The sequence below is a fragment of the Macaca thibetana genome, chromosome 14 (genome assembly GCF_024542745.1).
Source record: "Macaca thibetana thibetana isolate TM-01 chromosome 14, ASM2454274v1, whole genome shotgun sequence".
In the NCBI taxonomy this organism is placed as follows: domain Eukaryota; kingdom Metazoa; phylum Chordata; class Mammalia; order Primates; family Cercopithecidae; genus Macaca; species Macaca thibetana.
In genome coordinates this window covers 10,154,980-10,172,779 of record NC_065591.1, presented here as the reverse complement: position 1 = coordinate 10,172,779, position 17,800 = coordinate 10,154,980, and the positions used below count along the sequence as shown (strand labels likewise).

Genomic DNA, 17,800 nt, shown 5'->3' with positions numbered 1-17,800 from the left:
CGCGGTGGCTCACGCCTGTAATCCCAGTACTTTGGGAGGCTGAGATGGGCGGATTATGAGGTCAGGAGTTCGAGACCAGCCTGGCCAACATGGTGAAACCCCATCTCTACTAAAAATACAAAAATTAGCCAGGCGTGGTGGCGGGAGCCTGTAATCCCAGCTACTCGGAAGGCTGAGGCAGGAGAATCGCTTGAACCCGGGAGGCAGAGGTTGCAGTAAGCCGAGATCGTGCCACTGCACTCCAGTCTGGGGACAGAGCAAGACTCTGTCTCAAAAAATAATAATAAAATGAATAAATGAAGGAGCTTCTCGAGGGGCTGCCTGCCCTCAGGTAGGCTGCTGTGGGGCGCCTGGCCTTTTGTGGGGCAGCTCAGTGAGGAGAAACCCTTTAGTGAGGACCCTGTTAAGACAGGGCCAAGGCCTGCCTCACTTTTTTTTTTTTTTTTTTTTTTTTTATTAAAAAGTAAACTTTAATGTCAAATGCAAACTTGGGGAGGGCAGAAAGATCACACACAAGGCTGTCACTTCACACTTGGAGGGTTGCACAGCAGCCCAGCAGAGGCACTCCTCACTTCTCAGACAGTGGGATGGGCGGGCAGAGACGCTCCTCACTTCCCAGACCATGCAGGGGCTGGGCCGAGGAACTCCTCACTTTCCAGACAGTGCAGCGGCCAGGCAGAGGTGCCCCTCATTTCCAAGACAGAGGCGGGCAGGCAGAGGTGCTCCTCTCTTCCCAGTCAGGCAGCCGGGCAGAGGGGCTTCTTACTTCTCCGACAGTGGGGCGGCCAGGCAGAGTTGCTTCACTTTTTCAAACTGCTGTATCCCACCGGGCGCAGTGGCTCACGCCTGTAATCCCAACACTTTGGGAGGCTGAGGCGGATGGATCACCTGAGGTCAGGAGTTTAAGACCAGCCTGACCAATATGGTGAAACCCTGTCTCTACTAAAATTACAAAAATCAGCCGGGCATCGGGGCGGGCACCTGTAGTCCCAGCTACTTGGGAGGCTGAGACAGGAGAACCACTTGAACCTGGGAGGCAGAGGTTGCAGTGAGCCAAGATGGCACCACTGTACTCCAGCCTGGGCGACAGAGTGAGACTCCGTCTCGAAAAACAAAACAAAACCAAACCCTGCTGTATCCCTACTTCTTGCACTCTAAATGTTTGAGAATGGAGAGGTTTAAACCACAGTAGCATTTCTTTATCCTCCATCCGCTTTGTAATGCAGTAATATTTAAGAATGGCAGGAATCAATTTGGGGGGCTAGCTTGACTGTTACCCATTAATGAACATTTATCTATCATGTGGCGACATGATGTCACACCAGGAAATGGAGACTAGTTCTTCTCTGATGGGAGGAGATGGCAACCATGCCATAGGCAGGCATCTTGCTGCTCCCAAGAAAGAGAAGCCTCCGCTGCCATCCCACAGCCTTTGGGTCACTGGAGCATGGATCAGTGCCACTCCGCCCACCTTCTTCCTGTGAGGGGTGACTAGGCCTGTGCTCCATTTATCATTTGGATGCTTTGGAAATCTGTGACAGATGAATTGACTTTTTCATGAAAGGAGCCTGTGATACGTCCTGGAGTGGCTTCGTGAGCTCCATGTAGAGACCGGAAGAGTGGCAGAGCCCTCGTTCGTCACATGAGGGCTGCCGTGGAGTGCAGCCTGGGCTCTTTGCCCCTGCTTATTTTTTCTTTGCTGGCTCCCTAGGGAAGGTGTGGGAAATTAAATAAATGAACTTCTTTCCTCTTTTCTGATCTGTAAAGTCACCCATTTATTTGTTGGTAACTCCGGAAAAGAATGAGTGTTATCTTAAAAGCTTGTGATTAAATGGGCTGATCATAGAGAAGCTGTGTGCTCCTTTCACCTCAGGTCAATGAGCTGAAAGAGAAAGGCAACAAGGCCCTGAGCGCGGGCAACATCGACGATGCCTTACAGTGCTACTCTGAAGCCATTAAGCTGGATCCCCACAACCACGTGCTGTACAGCAACCGTTCTGCTGCCTATGCCAAGAAAGGAGACTACCAGAAGGCTTACGAGGATGGCTGCAAAACTGTCGACCTAAAGCCTGACTGGGGCAAGGTCAGCTGTGGGCAGTGGAGGGAGAGAGGCCCTTCCGACCTTTCCAGAAATGCCATTTGGTGGCCTGAGGCTCACCTGTCCTGATAGACTGATAGTTACCTACCCACCTCCCTGTTTGAGTATCCTCCTCAGAAACGGCATTTTTCATCAAATCTAAGATAGCTATTAGTTGTAATACAGCCTTTTTTTTTGGTACTAAGAAGGAAGAGGCTGGGGCTAGGCGCGGTGGCACATGCTGTAATCCCAACACTCTGGGAGGCTGAGGTGGATGGATCACTTGAGGTCAGGAGTTCAAGACCAGCCTGGCCAACATGGAGAAACCCTGTCTGTACTAAAAATGCAAAAAAAATTAGCCAGGCATGGTGGCATGTGCTTGTATTCCCATCTACTCAGGAGGCTAAGAGAGGAAGAGCACCTGAGCCTGGCAGGCGGATATTGCAGTGAGCTGAGATCGTGCCACTGCACTCCAGCCCAGGTGACAGAGCAAGACCCTGTCTAAAAAAAAAAGGAGGAGGAGGAAGAGGCCAGGTGCAGTAGCTCACACCTGTAATCCCAGCACTTTGGGAGGTTGAGGCATGAGGATTACTGGAGCCCAAGGGTTTGAGACCAGCCTGGGCAACATAAGGAGTCCCTGTCTTTACCAAAAAAATAAATAAGGAAAAAAAATGCTGCTAAAGAAACTGACCACAGTTGATCAGAGGTGAATGGGGTGGGGCGGATGTGCCTCTGCTATTTGGATGGATCCTTAAAGTAGCAGCCTTGGTCTTGTAGCCTACTCCTCTCCTTTTTGCTCTTTGGCCTTTCTGCGAATACTCATTTTTTTTCCCCCATTAAAAGTAGAATTGTTCTTTTTGGAGTTCATCTTCTGGATTTACCTCTGGGTGTTCTTTATTTTGTGTCTTTGGTGGTTTAAGGGCTATTCACGAAAGGCAGCAGCTCTAGAGTTCTTAAACCGATTTGAAGAAGCTAAGCGAACCTATGAGGAGGGCTTAAAACACGAGGCAAATAACCCTCAACTGAAAGAAGGTTTACAGAATATGGAGGCCAGGTTGGCAGGTAGGTACTACGCACAGTTTTCTTTCTTATTATTAATGGGATTAATTTTGAGTCTTCCCCCTGAGAAATGTCAGTCTGTTAGGGTATGGGACACAGTAATTCTAGTGAACTCGTTTCATAGTGATGTGCTTTCCTTTACTCGGACAGAGAGAAAATTCATGAACCCTTTCAACATGCCCAATCTGTATCAGAAGTTGGAGAGTGATCCCAGGACAAGGACACTACTCAGTGATCCTACCTATCGAGAGCTGATAGAGCAGCTGCGAAACAAGCCCTCCGACCTGGGCACGTAAGTGGACGCCGCTCATTGAGGTTCTGGAAATCAGGAGGAATGTTATGCTTTTTCTTCCTGTAGTGTCACAGCAGAGGGTTCCCTGCCCTAAACTGCAGTTTCTGCCTTTGCTTATTCTCTGCAGAGCAGTAGCGGGTGGTCGTTTATTTGTAATTATAGAAAGGGTCAGGGGAGCATTTATCACAGTAATCTAGAATGTTCCTTGTCATCTATATACATTTCTTGCCTGCTATCCTAGAACTCTGATCTAGTGTCAACCCCATCCTTTCCATCTACTAAGGCCCTACTGTCTCTGTTGGTAGATCAGGGTGGAAACAGGCTTGAAGTTCATGTGTAAAGATGTGTCTAAATCGGCCGGGCGCGGTGGCTCAAGCCTGTAATCCCAGCACTTTGGGAGGCCGAGACGGGCGGATCACGAGGTCAGGAGATTGAGACCATCCTGGCTAACACGGTGAAACCCCATCTCTACTAAAAAATACAAAAAACTAGCCGGGCGAGGTGGTGGGCGCCTGTAGTCCCAGCTACTCGGGAGGCTGAGGCAGGAGAATGACGTGAACCCGGGAGGCGGAGCTTGCAGTGAGCCGAGATCGCGTCACCGCACTCCAGCCTGGGTGACAGAGCGAGACTCCCTCTCAAAAAAAAAAAAGTGTCTAAATCTTGTACTGGTATCCATCTCTATCTCAATCCTCTGGCTCCTGAGATCAGCTACGGAAGTATACCTAAAACAACTTATTCCTCTGTGTATCTGCCAACCTTGAGGAATAAACTTGACCTCTGTGACTTGATTTTATTTTATTTTATTTTATTTATTTATTTTTTCGAGATGGAGTCTCGCTCTGTCACCTAGGCTGGAGTGCAGTGGTGTAATCTCGGTTCACTGCAACATCCACCTCCTGGGTTCAAGAGATTCTCCTGCGTCAGCCTCCTGAGTAGCTGGGATTACAGGTGTACACCACCACACCTGGCTAATTTTTGTATGTTTAGTAGTAGCGACAGGTTTTACCATCTTGGCCAGGCCAGTCTCAAACTCCTGACCTCAAGTGGTCTGCCTGCCTCAGCCTCCCAAAGTGCTGGGATTACAGGTGTGAGCCACCGTGCCCGGCTATCTGTGACCTCATTTTATTTATTTTTGTTGACTCTATTTTAGATGGTGTTTTGACAGTTTGAGCATTCCTCAATTGTATCTCATGAGTGATGCAAAATCTAGCCATCTTTTGATGGGTGAGGAGCTTCTAAACACAGGAATCTGACTTTCATAGTGGGAGTTAAAAGACTGTGGGGAGAAGTAATTGCAATTTTTCTTTCTTTTTTTAAATCAATACTAGGAAACTACAAGATCCCCGGATCATGACCACTCTCAGCGTCCTCCTTGGGGTCGATCTGGGCAGTATGGATGAGGAGGAAGAGGTTGCAACACCTCCCCCACCACCCCCTCCCAAAAAGGAGACCAAGCCAGAGCCAATGGAAGAAGATCTTCCAGAGAATAAGAAGCAGGTCTTGTTTTTTCTCTCCTCACTGTCACTCATTTATAGACAACTAGAAATCTTTATGTTGAATGGGAACATCTGTCGACCTTGAATGACCATGATTATTATGGTTTTTTTTAGGGACGGAGTCTCGCTGTGTTTCCCAGGTTGGTCTTGAACTCCTAGCCTCAAGCGATTCTCCTGCTTCAGCTAGGATTGTAGTCACAAGCCACTGTGCCCAGCTGTAACTATTTTGAGTGCTTTAGTATGTGCTAAGCTTATGACTATTATTCATTAGAATGGTCAGCATGTTAAAAGATCAGCTTCAGGTCAGGCACAGTGGCTCATGCCTGTTATCTCAGCACTTTTGGAGGCCAAGGTGGGTAGATAACCTAAGGTCAGGAGTTCAAGATCAGCCTGGCCAACATGGTGAAACCTCATCTCCACTAAAAATAGAAAAATTTGGCCGGGCGCGGTGGCTCAAGCCTGTAATCCCAGCACTTTGGGAGGCCGAGATGGGCGGATCACGAGGTCAGGAGATCGAGACCATCCTGGCTGACACGGTGAAACCCCGTCTCTACTAAAAAATACAAAAAACTAGCCGGGCACGGTGGCGGGCGCCTGTAGTCCCAGCTACTCCGGAGGCTGAGGCAGGAGAATGGCGTGAACCCGGGAGGCGGAGCTTGCAGTGAGCTGAGATCCGGCCACTGCACTCCAGCCTGGGCAGCAGAGCGAGACTCCGTCTCAAAAAAAAAAAAAGAAAAATTAGCCAGGTGTCATGGTGGGCAGAAGAATCACTTGAACTTGGGAGGCCAAGGTTGCAGTGAGCCGAGATCTTGTCACTGCACTCCAGCCTGGGCGACAGAGCGAGACTCCATCTCAAAAAAAAAAAAAAAAAAAAAAAGATGAGCTTCACAAGAGAATTCCTAGGAGTGATGTGTAGCCAAGAGTGAGCAGCGGGAGTTGCCCTTCCCGTGGACGCAACGGTAGCTTCATTGCTGCCAGTGTGAATGTTGGTCAGAGCAAGACCAGAAAGTTGGGAGTAATTCACATCCTTGTCATGATCCAGAAGAATGTTGTCCACATCAATCCTTAGACCTTTGCTTCCTGGCTGGACATGGTATGCAGTTGGGAGCGTCCGCTAAGCAGCACTCTTTTGGAGCAGGAGGCATGTGCCTCAACGATTTCATTTCCCTCCTTGTAACTGGAACAGCAGATTGTTGCCAAATTTAGCACCTTGAAATGGGTAAGCGTTGGTTGTTTAGGGTGTCTCAGCTGGAAAAAGGCCCTCCACTGTGGGCGGTAGCGAGTTTTGCCGAAGACTCGTGCCACTCAGCCCCTTCTCATCCTCTCACCACACCCTCTGCTATGATTCCCTGACAACTAAGACCCTGAGGCAGCCACAGGACCGACACCAGATCTGCTGCAGCCTCTCAGAATAAAGCCTGGTCCAAAACTCTGCTGTCCTCAATGGTTGCTTCAAGTTGAAGGCATTTCCTCTCCCCTAAAGAAGCGCTCTGCTTCCTGACAAAGATCCAGGAGAGTAGGTGGAAAAGGGGGAGTTTCAGAGCAAGCAAAGATGAAGTTAGTTTTCATTCTAATGGCTGATACTTGACTGTATTGTCTATAGCTGATTGATGAAGAGGCCTTCAGGAGAACTTGCTAGAGTTCTATACATGTTAGCTGTATTTCAGAACTTGTGACAGATCATAGATTCTTGCTGTCTTTGTCACCTGAGTTAGATTTGCTCAGCACTCACTTCTAAACCTCATCTAGGCACTGAAAGAAAAAGAGCTGGGGAATGATGCCTACAAGAAGAAAGACTTTGACACAGCCTTGAAGCATTACGACAAAGCCAAGGAGCTGGACCCCACCAACATGACTTACATTACCAATCAAGCAGGTGAGGCCCAGAAACAAGGGGCAAGGGAATTATTGGGTATCTGAGGGAAGAAGCAAGGACTGACTGTTCCTTCTTCACCATCCTGCCTGGCAGCGGTGTACTTCGAAAAGGGTGACTACAATAAGTGCCGGGAGCTTTGTGAGAAGGCCATTGACGTGGGGAGAGAAAACCGAGAAGACTATCGACAGATTGCCAAGTAGGCTCGACCTTCCAGAATACCTTGATAGCGTGGAGGGTTTGCTGTCCAAGACTTAAGTTTCTCTGCATGGGGAGGAGGGCTGCTGGCCATAGAATCTGCTGTGTTAAGAAAGGGCTGGCAGGCCGGGTGCGGTGACTCATGCCTGTAATTCCAGCACTTTAGGAGGCCGAGGCGGGCGGATCATAAGGTTAGGAGATGGAGACCACAGTGAAACCCCATCTCTACTAAAAATACAAAAAATTAGCTGGGCATGGTGGCGGGCGCCGGTAGTCCCAGCTACTCAGGAGGCTGAGGCAGGAGAATGGTGTGAACCTGGGAAGCAAAGTTTGCAGTGAGCTGAGATCGCACCACCACTCCAGCCTGGGTGTCAGAGCGAGACTCTGTCTCCAAAAAAAAAAGGGGGCTGGCAAGAAGGTCACCGCAGACAAGACAAAAAGTGTTGAAGGCAGTGATGCGGGTCTTTCTAGTTGCAGGTGTGTTTTTCTGCAGGAGCTGACCTTATCTGTTTGTCCTAAGCAGTCCTTGTCTGTCTCTCTTTTTCAGAGCGTATGCTCGAATTGGCAACTCATACTTCAAAGAAGAAAAGTACAAGGATGCCATCCATTTCTATAACAAGTCTCTAGCAGAGCACCGAACCCCAGATGTGCTCAAGAAATGTCAGCAGGTGGGTAGGAAAGGAATAGGGGTCTTTTCTTGTTTTCCTAATAATCGAGCCATTGTTTCTTATTGTTTTATTTAGTAACGAACTCGACCTTTTTTTTTTCTTTGAGATAAGGTCTCACTCTTTTGCCTAGGCTGAAGTACAGTGGCATAGTCATGGCTCACTGCACCCTCAATCTCCTGGGCTTCATTGATCTTCCCACCTCAGCCTCCTGAGTAGCTAGGATTAGAGGCGTGTGCCACTACATCCAGCTAATTTTTTATTTTTTATTTTTGTCACCCAGCCTGGAGTGCAGTGGCACGGTCTCTGTTCACTGCAACCTCAGCCTCCCAGGTTCAAGCAGTTCTGCCTCAGCCTCCCGAGTAGCTAAGACTACAGGTGCGCACCACTACGTCCAGCTAATTTTGGGGGGGGGTTTTTTTTTTTTGAGGCAGAGTCTCGCTCTGTCGCCCAGGCTGGAGTGCAGTGGCGCGATCTGGGCTCACTGCAAGCTCCGCCTCCCGGGTTCACGCCATTCTCCTGCCTCAGCCTCCCGAGTAGCTGGGACTACAGGCGCCCGCCACCTCGCCGGGCTAGTTTTTTGTATTCTTTTTTTAGTAGAGACGGGGTTTCACCGTGTTAGCCAGGATGGTCTCGATCTCCTGACCTCGTGATCCGCCCATCTCGGCCTCCCAAAGTGCTGGGATTACAGGCTTGAGCCACCGCACCCAGCCAATTTTTGTATTATTTGTAGAGAAGGGGGTCTCACTGTGTTGCCCAGGTTGGTCTTGAACTCCTGAACTCTAGTGATCCGCCCTCCTCAGCCTCCCAAAGTGCTGGAATTAACAGGCGTAAGCCACTAAGCCTGGCTGAACCTGACATTTTTTTAGGTAGTGGCTTTGGTCATCTTACATGATTCTTTTTCTCTCATTTAACAGTGACAACATATAGGAAGTGATCTGGTTTTTGGTTTGGTTTTGTTTTATTTTTTGCAGTTTTTTGTATTGGTCAAGATTTCAACCCTAAATGTGTCAATATTGAGGGCCTGTGCATTAAGAGTGTTTATAGTGGCCGAGTGCGTAGTCCCAGCTACTTGGGAGGCTGAGGCAGGAGAATGGCATAAACCCGGGAGGCGGAGCTTGCAGTGAGCTGAGATCCGGCCACTGCACTCCAGCCTGGGCAACAGAGCAAGACTCTGTCTCAAAAAAAAAAAGAGTGTTAATAGTTCTTATAACATAACACTTTGACTATTTTATACAACAAAAATGATAAAATGATGTGAATCAGGCCAATTGTCATAAATTATGTAGGGTGTGACTTTATATTCACAAAAGGATTGGTGAGAGAATGAATTGTGCTAGTGAGGTGTGCATCTTTTTCATACAGGGCTTATTCTTGTGCCAGTGTTGTGTCAGTGCCATTCATTCTCTTTTATGGTAATCCCAGCACTTTGGGAGGCCTAGGCGGGTGGATGATGAGGTCAGGAGATAGAGACCATCCTGGCTAACACGGTGAAACACTGTCTCTACTAAAAATACAAAATATTAGCCTTGCATGGTGGCAGGCACCTGTAATCCTAGGTACTCAGGAGGCTGAGGCAGAAGAATGGCGTGAACCTGGGAGGCAGAGCTTGCAGTGAGCTGAGATCGCACCACTGCAGTGCAGCCTGGGAGACAGAGCGAGACTCCGTCTCAAAAAAAAAAAACAAAACTGTAAATTTCTTTTAAAAACTTGCCAGCAATAGCAAGGACCATAGCAATAGCTCACGCCTGTGATCCCAGCACTTTGGGAGGCCAAGGCGGGCGGAACACAAGGTCAGGAGATCGAGACCATCCTTGCTAACACGGTGAAGCCCCGTCTCTACTAAAAAAAATACAAAAAAAAAAAAAAAAAAACTAGCTGGGTGTGGTGGTGGGCGCCTGTAGTCCCAGCTACTCAGGAGGCTGAGGCAGGAGAATGGCATGAACCCGGGAGGCGGAGCTTGCAGTGAGCCGAGATCGCGCCACTGCACTCCAGCCTGGGTGACAAAGCGAGACTCCGTCTAAAAAAAAAAAAAAAAAACTTGTCAGCAATACTCTGAAAATTAAAATCCTAATATTTAGATGATTATGAGTGTTTAAATTACTATTCCAATAATTATGTTTTGTAGGCAGAGAAAATCCTGAAGGAGCAAGAGCGGCTGGCCTACATAAACCCCGACCTGGCTTTGGAGGAGAAGAACAAAGGCAACGAGTGTTTTCAGAAAGGTGCTGCCTGCAGCTTGGGGATCGGGGGAGCGGTGCTGCATGTGCCTCCCATGCCAGGCTGTGGGGTAATATGGCCGGCTATATGTGGGGGCCTTTTGCTTTTTAAAAGATAGACTTTGTTTTTCTTCCCCAGGGGACTATCCTCAGGCCATGAAGCATTATACAGAAGCCATCAAAAGGAACCCGAAAGATGCCAAATTATACAGCAATCGAGCTGCCTGCTATACCAAACTCCTGGAGTTCCAGCTGGCACTCAAGGTGAGGAGACCTGTGGGGGCGGCCATTACTGTAAGCCTGCATGTGAGGAGTGGGTTTTCTCTCTGTGTTTTCATCAACATGGGTTGATGATGATGTTTGAGACAGTGTCTCACTCTGTCCTGCCTCGGCCTCCTGAGGAGCTAGGACCACAGGCACATACCACCACATCCTGCTTCATTTTTAATTTTTTTGTAGAGTTGGGGTCTTGCTGTGTTGCCTAGATTTATAGTGGTGTGTGTGTGTGTGTAAAATATGGGACCTGTATCTAACTGGTCCTGGCCCATGGAGTTATTACTGGTTGGCAGTACATTGGAGGGCGGGTCCTTTCACCCCTGTATCCTTCCTCTTTTTTCTTTGTTTTTGCCTTTTTAACCATTTTTAAGAAGTGGAATTGCTGGGCCTTGTGGTGTCTATGTTTACTTTGTTTGTTTGTTTGTTTGTTTGTTTGTTTGTTTGAGACAGAGTCTCACTCAGCTGCCCAGGCTGGAGTGCCGTGGCACGATCTTGGCTCACTGCCACCATCTCCTGGGTTCAAGCAATTCTCCCATCTCATCTTGCCAAATAGTTGGGATTACAGGCACCCGCCATCATGCCCGGCTAATTTTTTGTATTTTAGTGGAGACGAGGTTTTACCGTGTTGGCCAGGCTGGCCTTGAATTCCTGACCTCAGGTGATCCACTTGCCTCAGCCTCCCAAAGTGCTAGGATTACAAGCGTGAACCACTGTGCCTGGGCCCCCCCCCCCTTTTTTTTTTTTTTAAGACAAGGTATAGGGCCGGGCGCGGTGGCTCAAGCCTGTAATCCCAGCACTTTGGGAGGCCGAGACGGGCGGATCACGAGGTTGGGAGATCGAGACCATCCTGGCTGACACGGTGAAACCCCGTCTCTACTAAAAAATACAAAAAAAAACTAGCTGGGCGAGGTGGCGGGTGCCTGTAGTCCCAGCTACTGGGGAGGCTGAGGCAGGAGAATGGCGGGAACCCGGGGGGCGGAGCTTGCAGTGAGCTGAGATCCGGCCACTGCACTCCAGCCTGGGCGGCAGAGCGAGACTCCGTCTCAAAAAAAAAAAAAAAAAAAAAAAAAAAAAAAAAAAAAGACAAGGTCTGCCTCTGTCGCCCAGGGTGGCTGGAGTGCAGTGGCACGATCTCAGCTCACTGCAACCTCTGCTTCCCCAGCTTAAGCCATCCTCCCACCTCAGCCTCCTGAGTAGCTGGGACTACAGGTGTGCACCACTGTACCCTGCTAATTTTTTTTTTTTTTTTTTTTTTTGAGAGGGAGTCTCGCTCTGTCACCCAGGCTGGAGCGCAGTGGCGCAATCTCGGCTCACTTTTTTTTTTTTTTTTTTTTTTTTTTTTTTGAGACAGAGTCTTGCTCTGTCGCCCAGGCTGGAGCGCAGTGGCCGGATCTCGGCTCACTGCAAGCTCCGCCTCCCGGGTTTACGCCATTCTCCTGCCTCAGCCTCCCGAGTAGCTGGGACTACAGGCGCCCGCCACCTCGCCCGGCTATTTTTTTGTATTTTTTAGTAGAGACGGGGTTTCACTGTGTTAGCCAGGATGGTCTCGATCTCCTGACCTCGTGATCCGCCCGTCTCGGCCTCCCAAAGTGCTGGGATTACAGGCTTGAGCCACCGCGCCCGGCCTCGGCTCACTATTTTTTAGTAGAGATGGAATTTCACCATGTTAGCCAGGATGGTCTCGATCTCCTGACCTCGTGATCCACCCTCCTTGGCCTCCCAAAGTGCTGGGATTACAGGCGTGAGCCACCACGCACGGCCAATTTTTGTCTTTTTTTTATAGAGACAGTGTTTCACCATGTTTTTCCAGGCTGCTCTCAAACTCCTGGGCTCAAGCAATCCTCCTGCCTTGGACTCCCAAAGTGCTGGGATTACAGGCATGAGCCACTGCGCGCGGCCTACGTTTAATTTTTGAGGAGCCACCATGTGTCTCAGCGGCTGTGCCATCCTTCCTTGCTTTTCTGTTTTGCTCAGCTAGGTAGGTCTGCTGTTCTCAGTCATATCAAGTTTGGTCAAATCCGATTGTTTGACACTGTGAATGGAGTTCCCATCATTCTCTTGAATATCAGCCACCTGCCTCTTTCAGCAGTGTTTTTTTGACTGTTCTCTAGCTGACAAACCTGGACCATATTGTGGGAAGGTGACAAAGTGTGACCCGTCTAGAAACAGCCATACCTGGGTTTGTGTAGGTTTTTATATTTTGTGCCACTGTCTTCTGGGTCTGTGTCTGGGCCTAGAGACATCATTTCTACTAGTAGGATTGTACAAGAGTCATGTCAAAAGCATATTGATTTGTGAGGCAAAGAATAGCGGGTTGTCAGTCACCTCGGAGGTGGGCAGTGCTTTCCCAATCATGAGAGCGTGGAGAAAGAATGAATGGGGTTTCTGCTGCTGTCCCAGCTTCTTGGTGGAAGGGTTGGAATTAAGCCCAGGTGAGCTCAGTGTACTGCATAATGTTCTCTTCCTCATGATTTCCTACTTTGAAGATGTTTCAAAAAGAAGAATACATAGTGAATATCTGGTGTATCTTCAACCTTTATCTGACAATTAAATGCTCACCTTTTTTGCTGAACTGTTTGCAAAAGGAAATTGTATACATTTGGCACTTAGAATGAGACATCCAAGTCTTGTGCACACATTGCCTGAAAAGACTCCCTGTCCAGTGCAGCACTGTCAGCTCACGCAGCCTCACCAGACCAAGGCCTGATGCCATCTGCCGTCTGTCCATCCATACTCAGACTTGCCTACTTCTCCAAAAATATGTTTTAAAACTTGGGGTTTTTTGGCCGGGCGCGGTGGCTCAAGCCTGTAATCCCAGCACTTTGGGAGGCCGAGACGGGCGGATCACGAGGTCAGGAGATCGAGACCATCCTGGCTAACACAATGAAACCCCGTCTCTACTAAAAATACAAAAAAAAATTAGCCGGGCGAGGTGGCGGGCGCCTGTAGTCCCAGCTACTCGGGAGGCTGATGCAGGAGAATGGCGTAAACTCGGGAGGCGGAGCTTGCAGTTAGCTGAGATAGCGCCACTGCGCTCCAGCCTGGGCGACAGAGCGAGACTCCGTCTAAAAAAAAAAAAAAAAAAAAAAAAAACTTGGGGTTTTTAAATTTATTTTATTTTATTTTATTTTATTTTGAGACAGAGTTTCTTTCTTGTTGCCCAGGCTGGAGTGCAATGGCATGATCTTGGCTGACTGCAACCTCCGCCTCCCACGTTCAAGCGATTCTCCTGCCTCAGCCTCCCAAGTAGCTGGGATTATTACAGGTGCAGCCACCAGCACAGCAATATTTTTTTTTTTTTTTTTTTTTGAGACGGAGTTTCACTCTTGTTGCCCAGGCTGGAGTGCAATGGCACGATCTCAGCTCACCGTAGCCTCTGCCTCCCAGGTTCAAGCAATTCTTCTGCCTCAGCCTCCCTAGTAGCTGGGATTATAGGCATGTGCCACCACGCCCAGCTAATTTTGTATTTTTAGTAGAGAAGGGGTTTCTCCATGTTGGTCAGACTGGTCTTGAACTCCTGACCTCAGGTGATCCACCCACCTCAGCCTCCCAAAGTGCTGGAATTACAGGCATGAGCCACTGCACCTGGCTTTTTTTTTTTTTTTTTAAAGTAGAGACGGAGTTTCACCATGTTGGCCAGGCTGGTCTTGAACTCCTGACCTCAGGTGATCCACCCACCTCAGCCTCCCAAAGTGCTGGGATTACAGGCGTGAGCCACCGCGCCTGGCGTTGTTTTGTTTTTTAATCAGCAGTGGTTTTGGATTCCAAAGCTCTCAGTACCAAGGCCCATGCATTTGGTCTAGCTGTCATGTACTCTTCAGTTTCTCAAACTGGAATTGTCCCCCACTATGTGTTTTTCATAGCATCAGCCTCTTGCAGAGTCCGGGCAGTTTGTCTTTTATGGGATGATCCATCATCTGGAGTTATCTTTTCTGGTGTCATCACCTCTGTGTGGTGCTGGATGAGGTGTTAGTTGGAAGTTCACATGCTTGAGCTGCCTGTAGTGAGCTTGTCCAAGGGAATGAGCCTAATTTCTTTCTGCTGCTTCATTCTAGGACTGTGAGGAATGTATCCAGCTGGAGCCGACCTTCAGTAAGTACCTTTCTGCTGCCTGTCCTCTGTCTCTAGCCAAAAGATTAGAGAAGGAAAGGGCAAGCCCTTTGTCTACCTGTGTGTCCTTGGGACCTGTAGCATTTAGGATCCAGCATCAGCAGGTGTGAACAGTGTTGATGTGCAGGTGAAGAGGTGCAAGGAGCAGCCTTGGGCGCTGCGTTTGGATAACGCACCACCTCTCCTGTCTGTAGTCAAGGGTTATACACGGAAAGCTGCTGCCCTGGAAGCGATGAAGGACTACACCAAAGCCATGGATGTGTACCAGAAGGCGCTAGACCTGGACTCCAGCTGTAAGGTGGGGCTGCTTCTGGGGCTCCAGGGCTCCCCCTGCCTCTTTCTCTGTTGGGTCTTTTCCACGTTCAGTCCCTGATTTCTTCCCTGTCACCTCCATTTCTCCGTTTCTCTCTTACTTGCTCTGTCTTCCCTTGTCAGTTACCTCTGTTATCTTGGACCTGCTGAAGTAGTGAGCTGGGTGGTGCCAACACTCTTCGCCTTTGTCTCTTCTGGACTGCAGGAGGCGGCAGACGGCTACCAACGCTGTATGATGGCGCAGTACAACCGGCATGACAGCCCCGAAGATGTGAAGCGACGAGCCATGGCCGACCCCGAGGTGCAGCAGATCATGAGTGACCCAGCCATGCGCCTTATCCTGGAACAGATGCAGAAGGACCCCCAGGCACTCAGCGAGTACGTAGAGTCAAAGAGGTGGCCTTGCTGGAAATGGAGAACAAAAGCAGGCAGATGAGTGCACACAGCTGGGAGGGGTGTGCTTGGTATGGGAGGAAGAGGAATTCTGTCATTCTCCTAAACTTGAGGAGATTGGTAGTGGGTGGAGAGCTGGAAGGGCCTTCCTTGTTTGTCATGATGGCTTGAGCAGTCATTTGGAAAGGCCCATTTAGCTGGGAGAAAGGTCTTAGCTGGAAACTGTGTTGTGGGCTTGGAGTAGGACTGGCAAGTTCTGCGAAGTGGAGCAGGCCTCCGCAGCTCTGCGCCCCAGGCCTCGCCAGGACCCCTCCTTGCCGGGGCCTTCTGTAGAGGGGGTTGAATTGGGGCTTGCTCTGAGAGGAAGTAAGATTTTAAAGGTTGTCTCATTTCAAATAACTGCCTCTTCCTCTGTAGACACTTAAAGAATCCTGTAATAGCACAGAAGATCCAGAAGCTGATGGATGTGGGTCTGATTGCAATTCGGTGATGACTTGTTCATCCCCCTTCCCTTCGCCCTCATGTGGAAAGAGGAGCTGGGACCGCGGCGAGCAGCACGGAGCGGAAGGGAGAGCAGGGGAGAGAAGGCCTCATCTCTCTATATTTATACATAACCCCGGGGAAGACACAGAGACTCGTACCTGCGCTGTTTGTGCCACCGCTGCCTCTGGGCCCTCCCAGCACACGCATGGTCTCTCCACCGCTGCCCTCGAGTTCCGTATCTCCTTCCCCTGCCCCCAGTTGCTGTCTCGGCTGCTCTCCCATAGTTGGTTATTTTTTATTTGGGGCAGTGGGCATGTATGGGGAGGGGAGGGGGTTCTTCCAGCCTCAGGTCCCAGCTGTCTCACGTTGTTTATTCCGCGTCCCCTTCTCCAATAAAACAAGCCAGTTGGGCGTGGTTATATGTTGCTTTGGCCTTGAGTGTTTTCTTTTTTTTTTTTTTAACCAAGAGTTTGTCTTGCAGGGGCTGCTCCTGGAATCTGATCTTGCTCTTCTCTTCGGGGTGGGCTTAGGAGGAGTCAGGTGGCTTGGCACAGCTCCATGGCTTTGCTGAGAGGGTTGCTAGGTGGCGCTGTTGCTCAGTGGCTGGAAGGACATCTGGAGGCTTCCCCACCCCAAGTGGTACTAATGAGAGGTTCAGATAAGCTTTGGGGTGTCCCCGGTGCTGTTAGTTCTCCACATTATAGTCCCAAAGTTAGAAACTGGCTAGATCCAGAGAACAGAATTTCAGTGTGACCTCTGTGGGGGAAGGGCAGCTATACTGTCAGTTGCTGTTAGATTTAGGAGTTGGGTCATGGATTGTTTTTGTTTTGTTGTTTTGTTGTTTGAGTCTCAGGCCGGAGTGTAGTGGTGCGATCTCAGCTCACTGCAACCTCCACCTCCTGGGTTCAAGCGATTCTTCTACCTCAGCCTCCCCAGTAGCTGGAATTACAGGAGCCTGCTACCGCACCCAGCTAATAATTGTATTTTAGTGGAGACAGCTGTTTTGCCATATTGGCCAGACTAGTCTCGAACTCTTGACCTCAAGCGATCCGCCTGCCTCAACTTCCCAAAGTGCTGGGATTACAGGCATGAGCCACCGCACCCCACTGGGTGATGGGTTTTTGTTTGTTTGTTTTTTCTTTTTCTTTTTTTTTTTGAGAGGGAGTCTCGCTCTGTCGCCCAGGCTGGAGTGCAGTGGCACGATCTCGGCTCACTGCAAGCTCCGCCTCCCCGGTTCACGCCATTCTCCTGCCTCAACCTCCTGAGTAGCTGGGACTACAGGTGCCCGCCACCACGCCCGGCCAATTTTTTTTTTTTATGTTTATTAGAGACAGGGTTTCACCATGTTAGCCAGGATGGTCTCAATCTCCTGACCTCGTGATCTGCCCGCCTTGACCTCCCAAAGTGCTGGGATTACAGGCGTGAGTCACCGCCCCCGGCCTGGGTGATGGTTACAATGCACATCTCTCACCTGAGAATTTAGGGTTCTAAGCTTTAATTACACTTTTCCATGGTTGCAAAAAGCTGCGTTTTCTAAAGCTGTCTTCCTGGACTGGGGAGGCCTCTGGGGCAGGAGTAAAACTTCCTCATTTGCTCCAAGAGTGCTGCTTTTTGGGCTAGGAAGGCTCTGAGACTAGCAGCTGGCTGGACTTCCTGCTGCTAGTTTCATCAGCTTGCTTTTCCCCTGGGAATCCCCAGCAGGCCTCCCCCTTCCTCATCTGGGTGACGCCGTTTAGGCAGCCTCCCCCATCAGCAGGACTCTGCCGCCCCCAGGCTTGCCCACCCTCTGTGCTCCGATCCCCAGTGTATTCACTGGAAAAGCCACTGTTGTATGCAGAGCTGGTGGCGGATATGCCTTGCTCTACTGAAGCCCACATCCTAGGACATGTGATGAGCAGGAGGGTATAGACCACCAGAGACCCCTGAGGTGACACCTAAGCAGGGACTTGATGGGAGTGAGCCTTGTGGGGACTTAGGGAGGCACGTCCAAGTGGAGCACAGTGGAGGTGTGTTTGGAGCTGGGGGACCTGAGGGCCTGGGAGGTTGTGAATGGTCAGGTCCAAGTTCTGTTCACTCATTCGCCTGGCAGGTCTGAGTTCATGAGTTTGAAAGTAGCCCTATGCGGAGCCGGGCGCGGTGGCGCTCAAGCCTGTAATCCCAGCACTTTGGGAGGCTGAGACGGGCGGATCACAAGGTCAGGAGATCGAGACCATCCTGGCTAACACGGTGAAACCCCGTCTCTACTAAAAAATACAAAAAGCTAGCCGGGCGAGGTGGCGGGCGCCTATAGTCCCAGCCACTCGGGAGGCTGAGGCAGGAGAATGGCGTGAACCCGGGAGGCGGAGCT

The 17,800-nt window shown here is 49.7% G+C and overlaps 2 protein-coding genes across 2 annotated transcripts in view; both read left to right on the top strand.

The window, feature by feature from the left end:
• The window catches only part of STIP1 (stress induced phosphoprotein 1), a 293,300-nt gene extending 277,422 nt beyond the window's left edge, over positions 1-15,878 (top strand). The window contains exons 3-15 of the mRNA XM_050757192.1: positions 1,874-2,083; positions 2,998-3,139; positions 3,287-3,428; positions 4,757-4,925; positions 6,674-6,800; positions 6,894-6,996; positions 7,543-7,663; positions 9,789-9,885; positions 10,019-10,143; positions 14,211-14,247; positions 14,460-14,563; positions 14,783-14,955; positions 15,388-15,878. Coding sequence (XP_050613149.1) covers positions 1,874-2,083; positions 2,998-3,139; positions 3,287-3,428; positions 4,757-4,925; positions 6,674-6,800; positions 6,894-6,996; positions 7,543-7,663; positions 9,789-9,885; positions 10,019-10,143; positions 14,211-14,247; positions 14,460-14,563; positions 14,783-14,955; positions 15,388-15,460 — 1,623 coding nt within the window. The 3' untranslated portion in view covers positions 15,461-15,878. The remainder of the gene's footprint in view (positions 1-1,873; positions 2,084-2,997; positions 3,140-3,286; positions 3,429-4,756; positions 4,926-6,673; positions 6,801-6,893; positions 6,997-7,542; positions 7,664-9,788; positions 9,886-10,018; positions 10,144-14,210; positions 14,248-14,459; positions 14,564-14,782; positions 14,956-15,387) is intronic.
• The window catches only part of NUDT22 (nudix hydrolase 22), a 113,460-nt gene that overhangs the window by 71,303 nt on the left and 24,357 nt on the right, over positions 1-17,800 (top strand). The window lies entirely within an intron of this gene.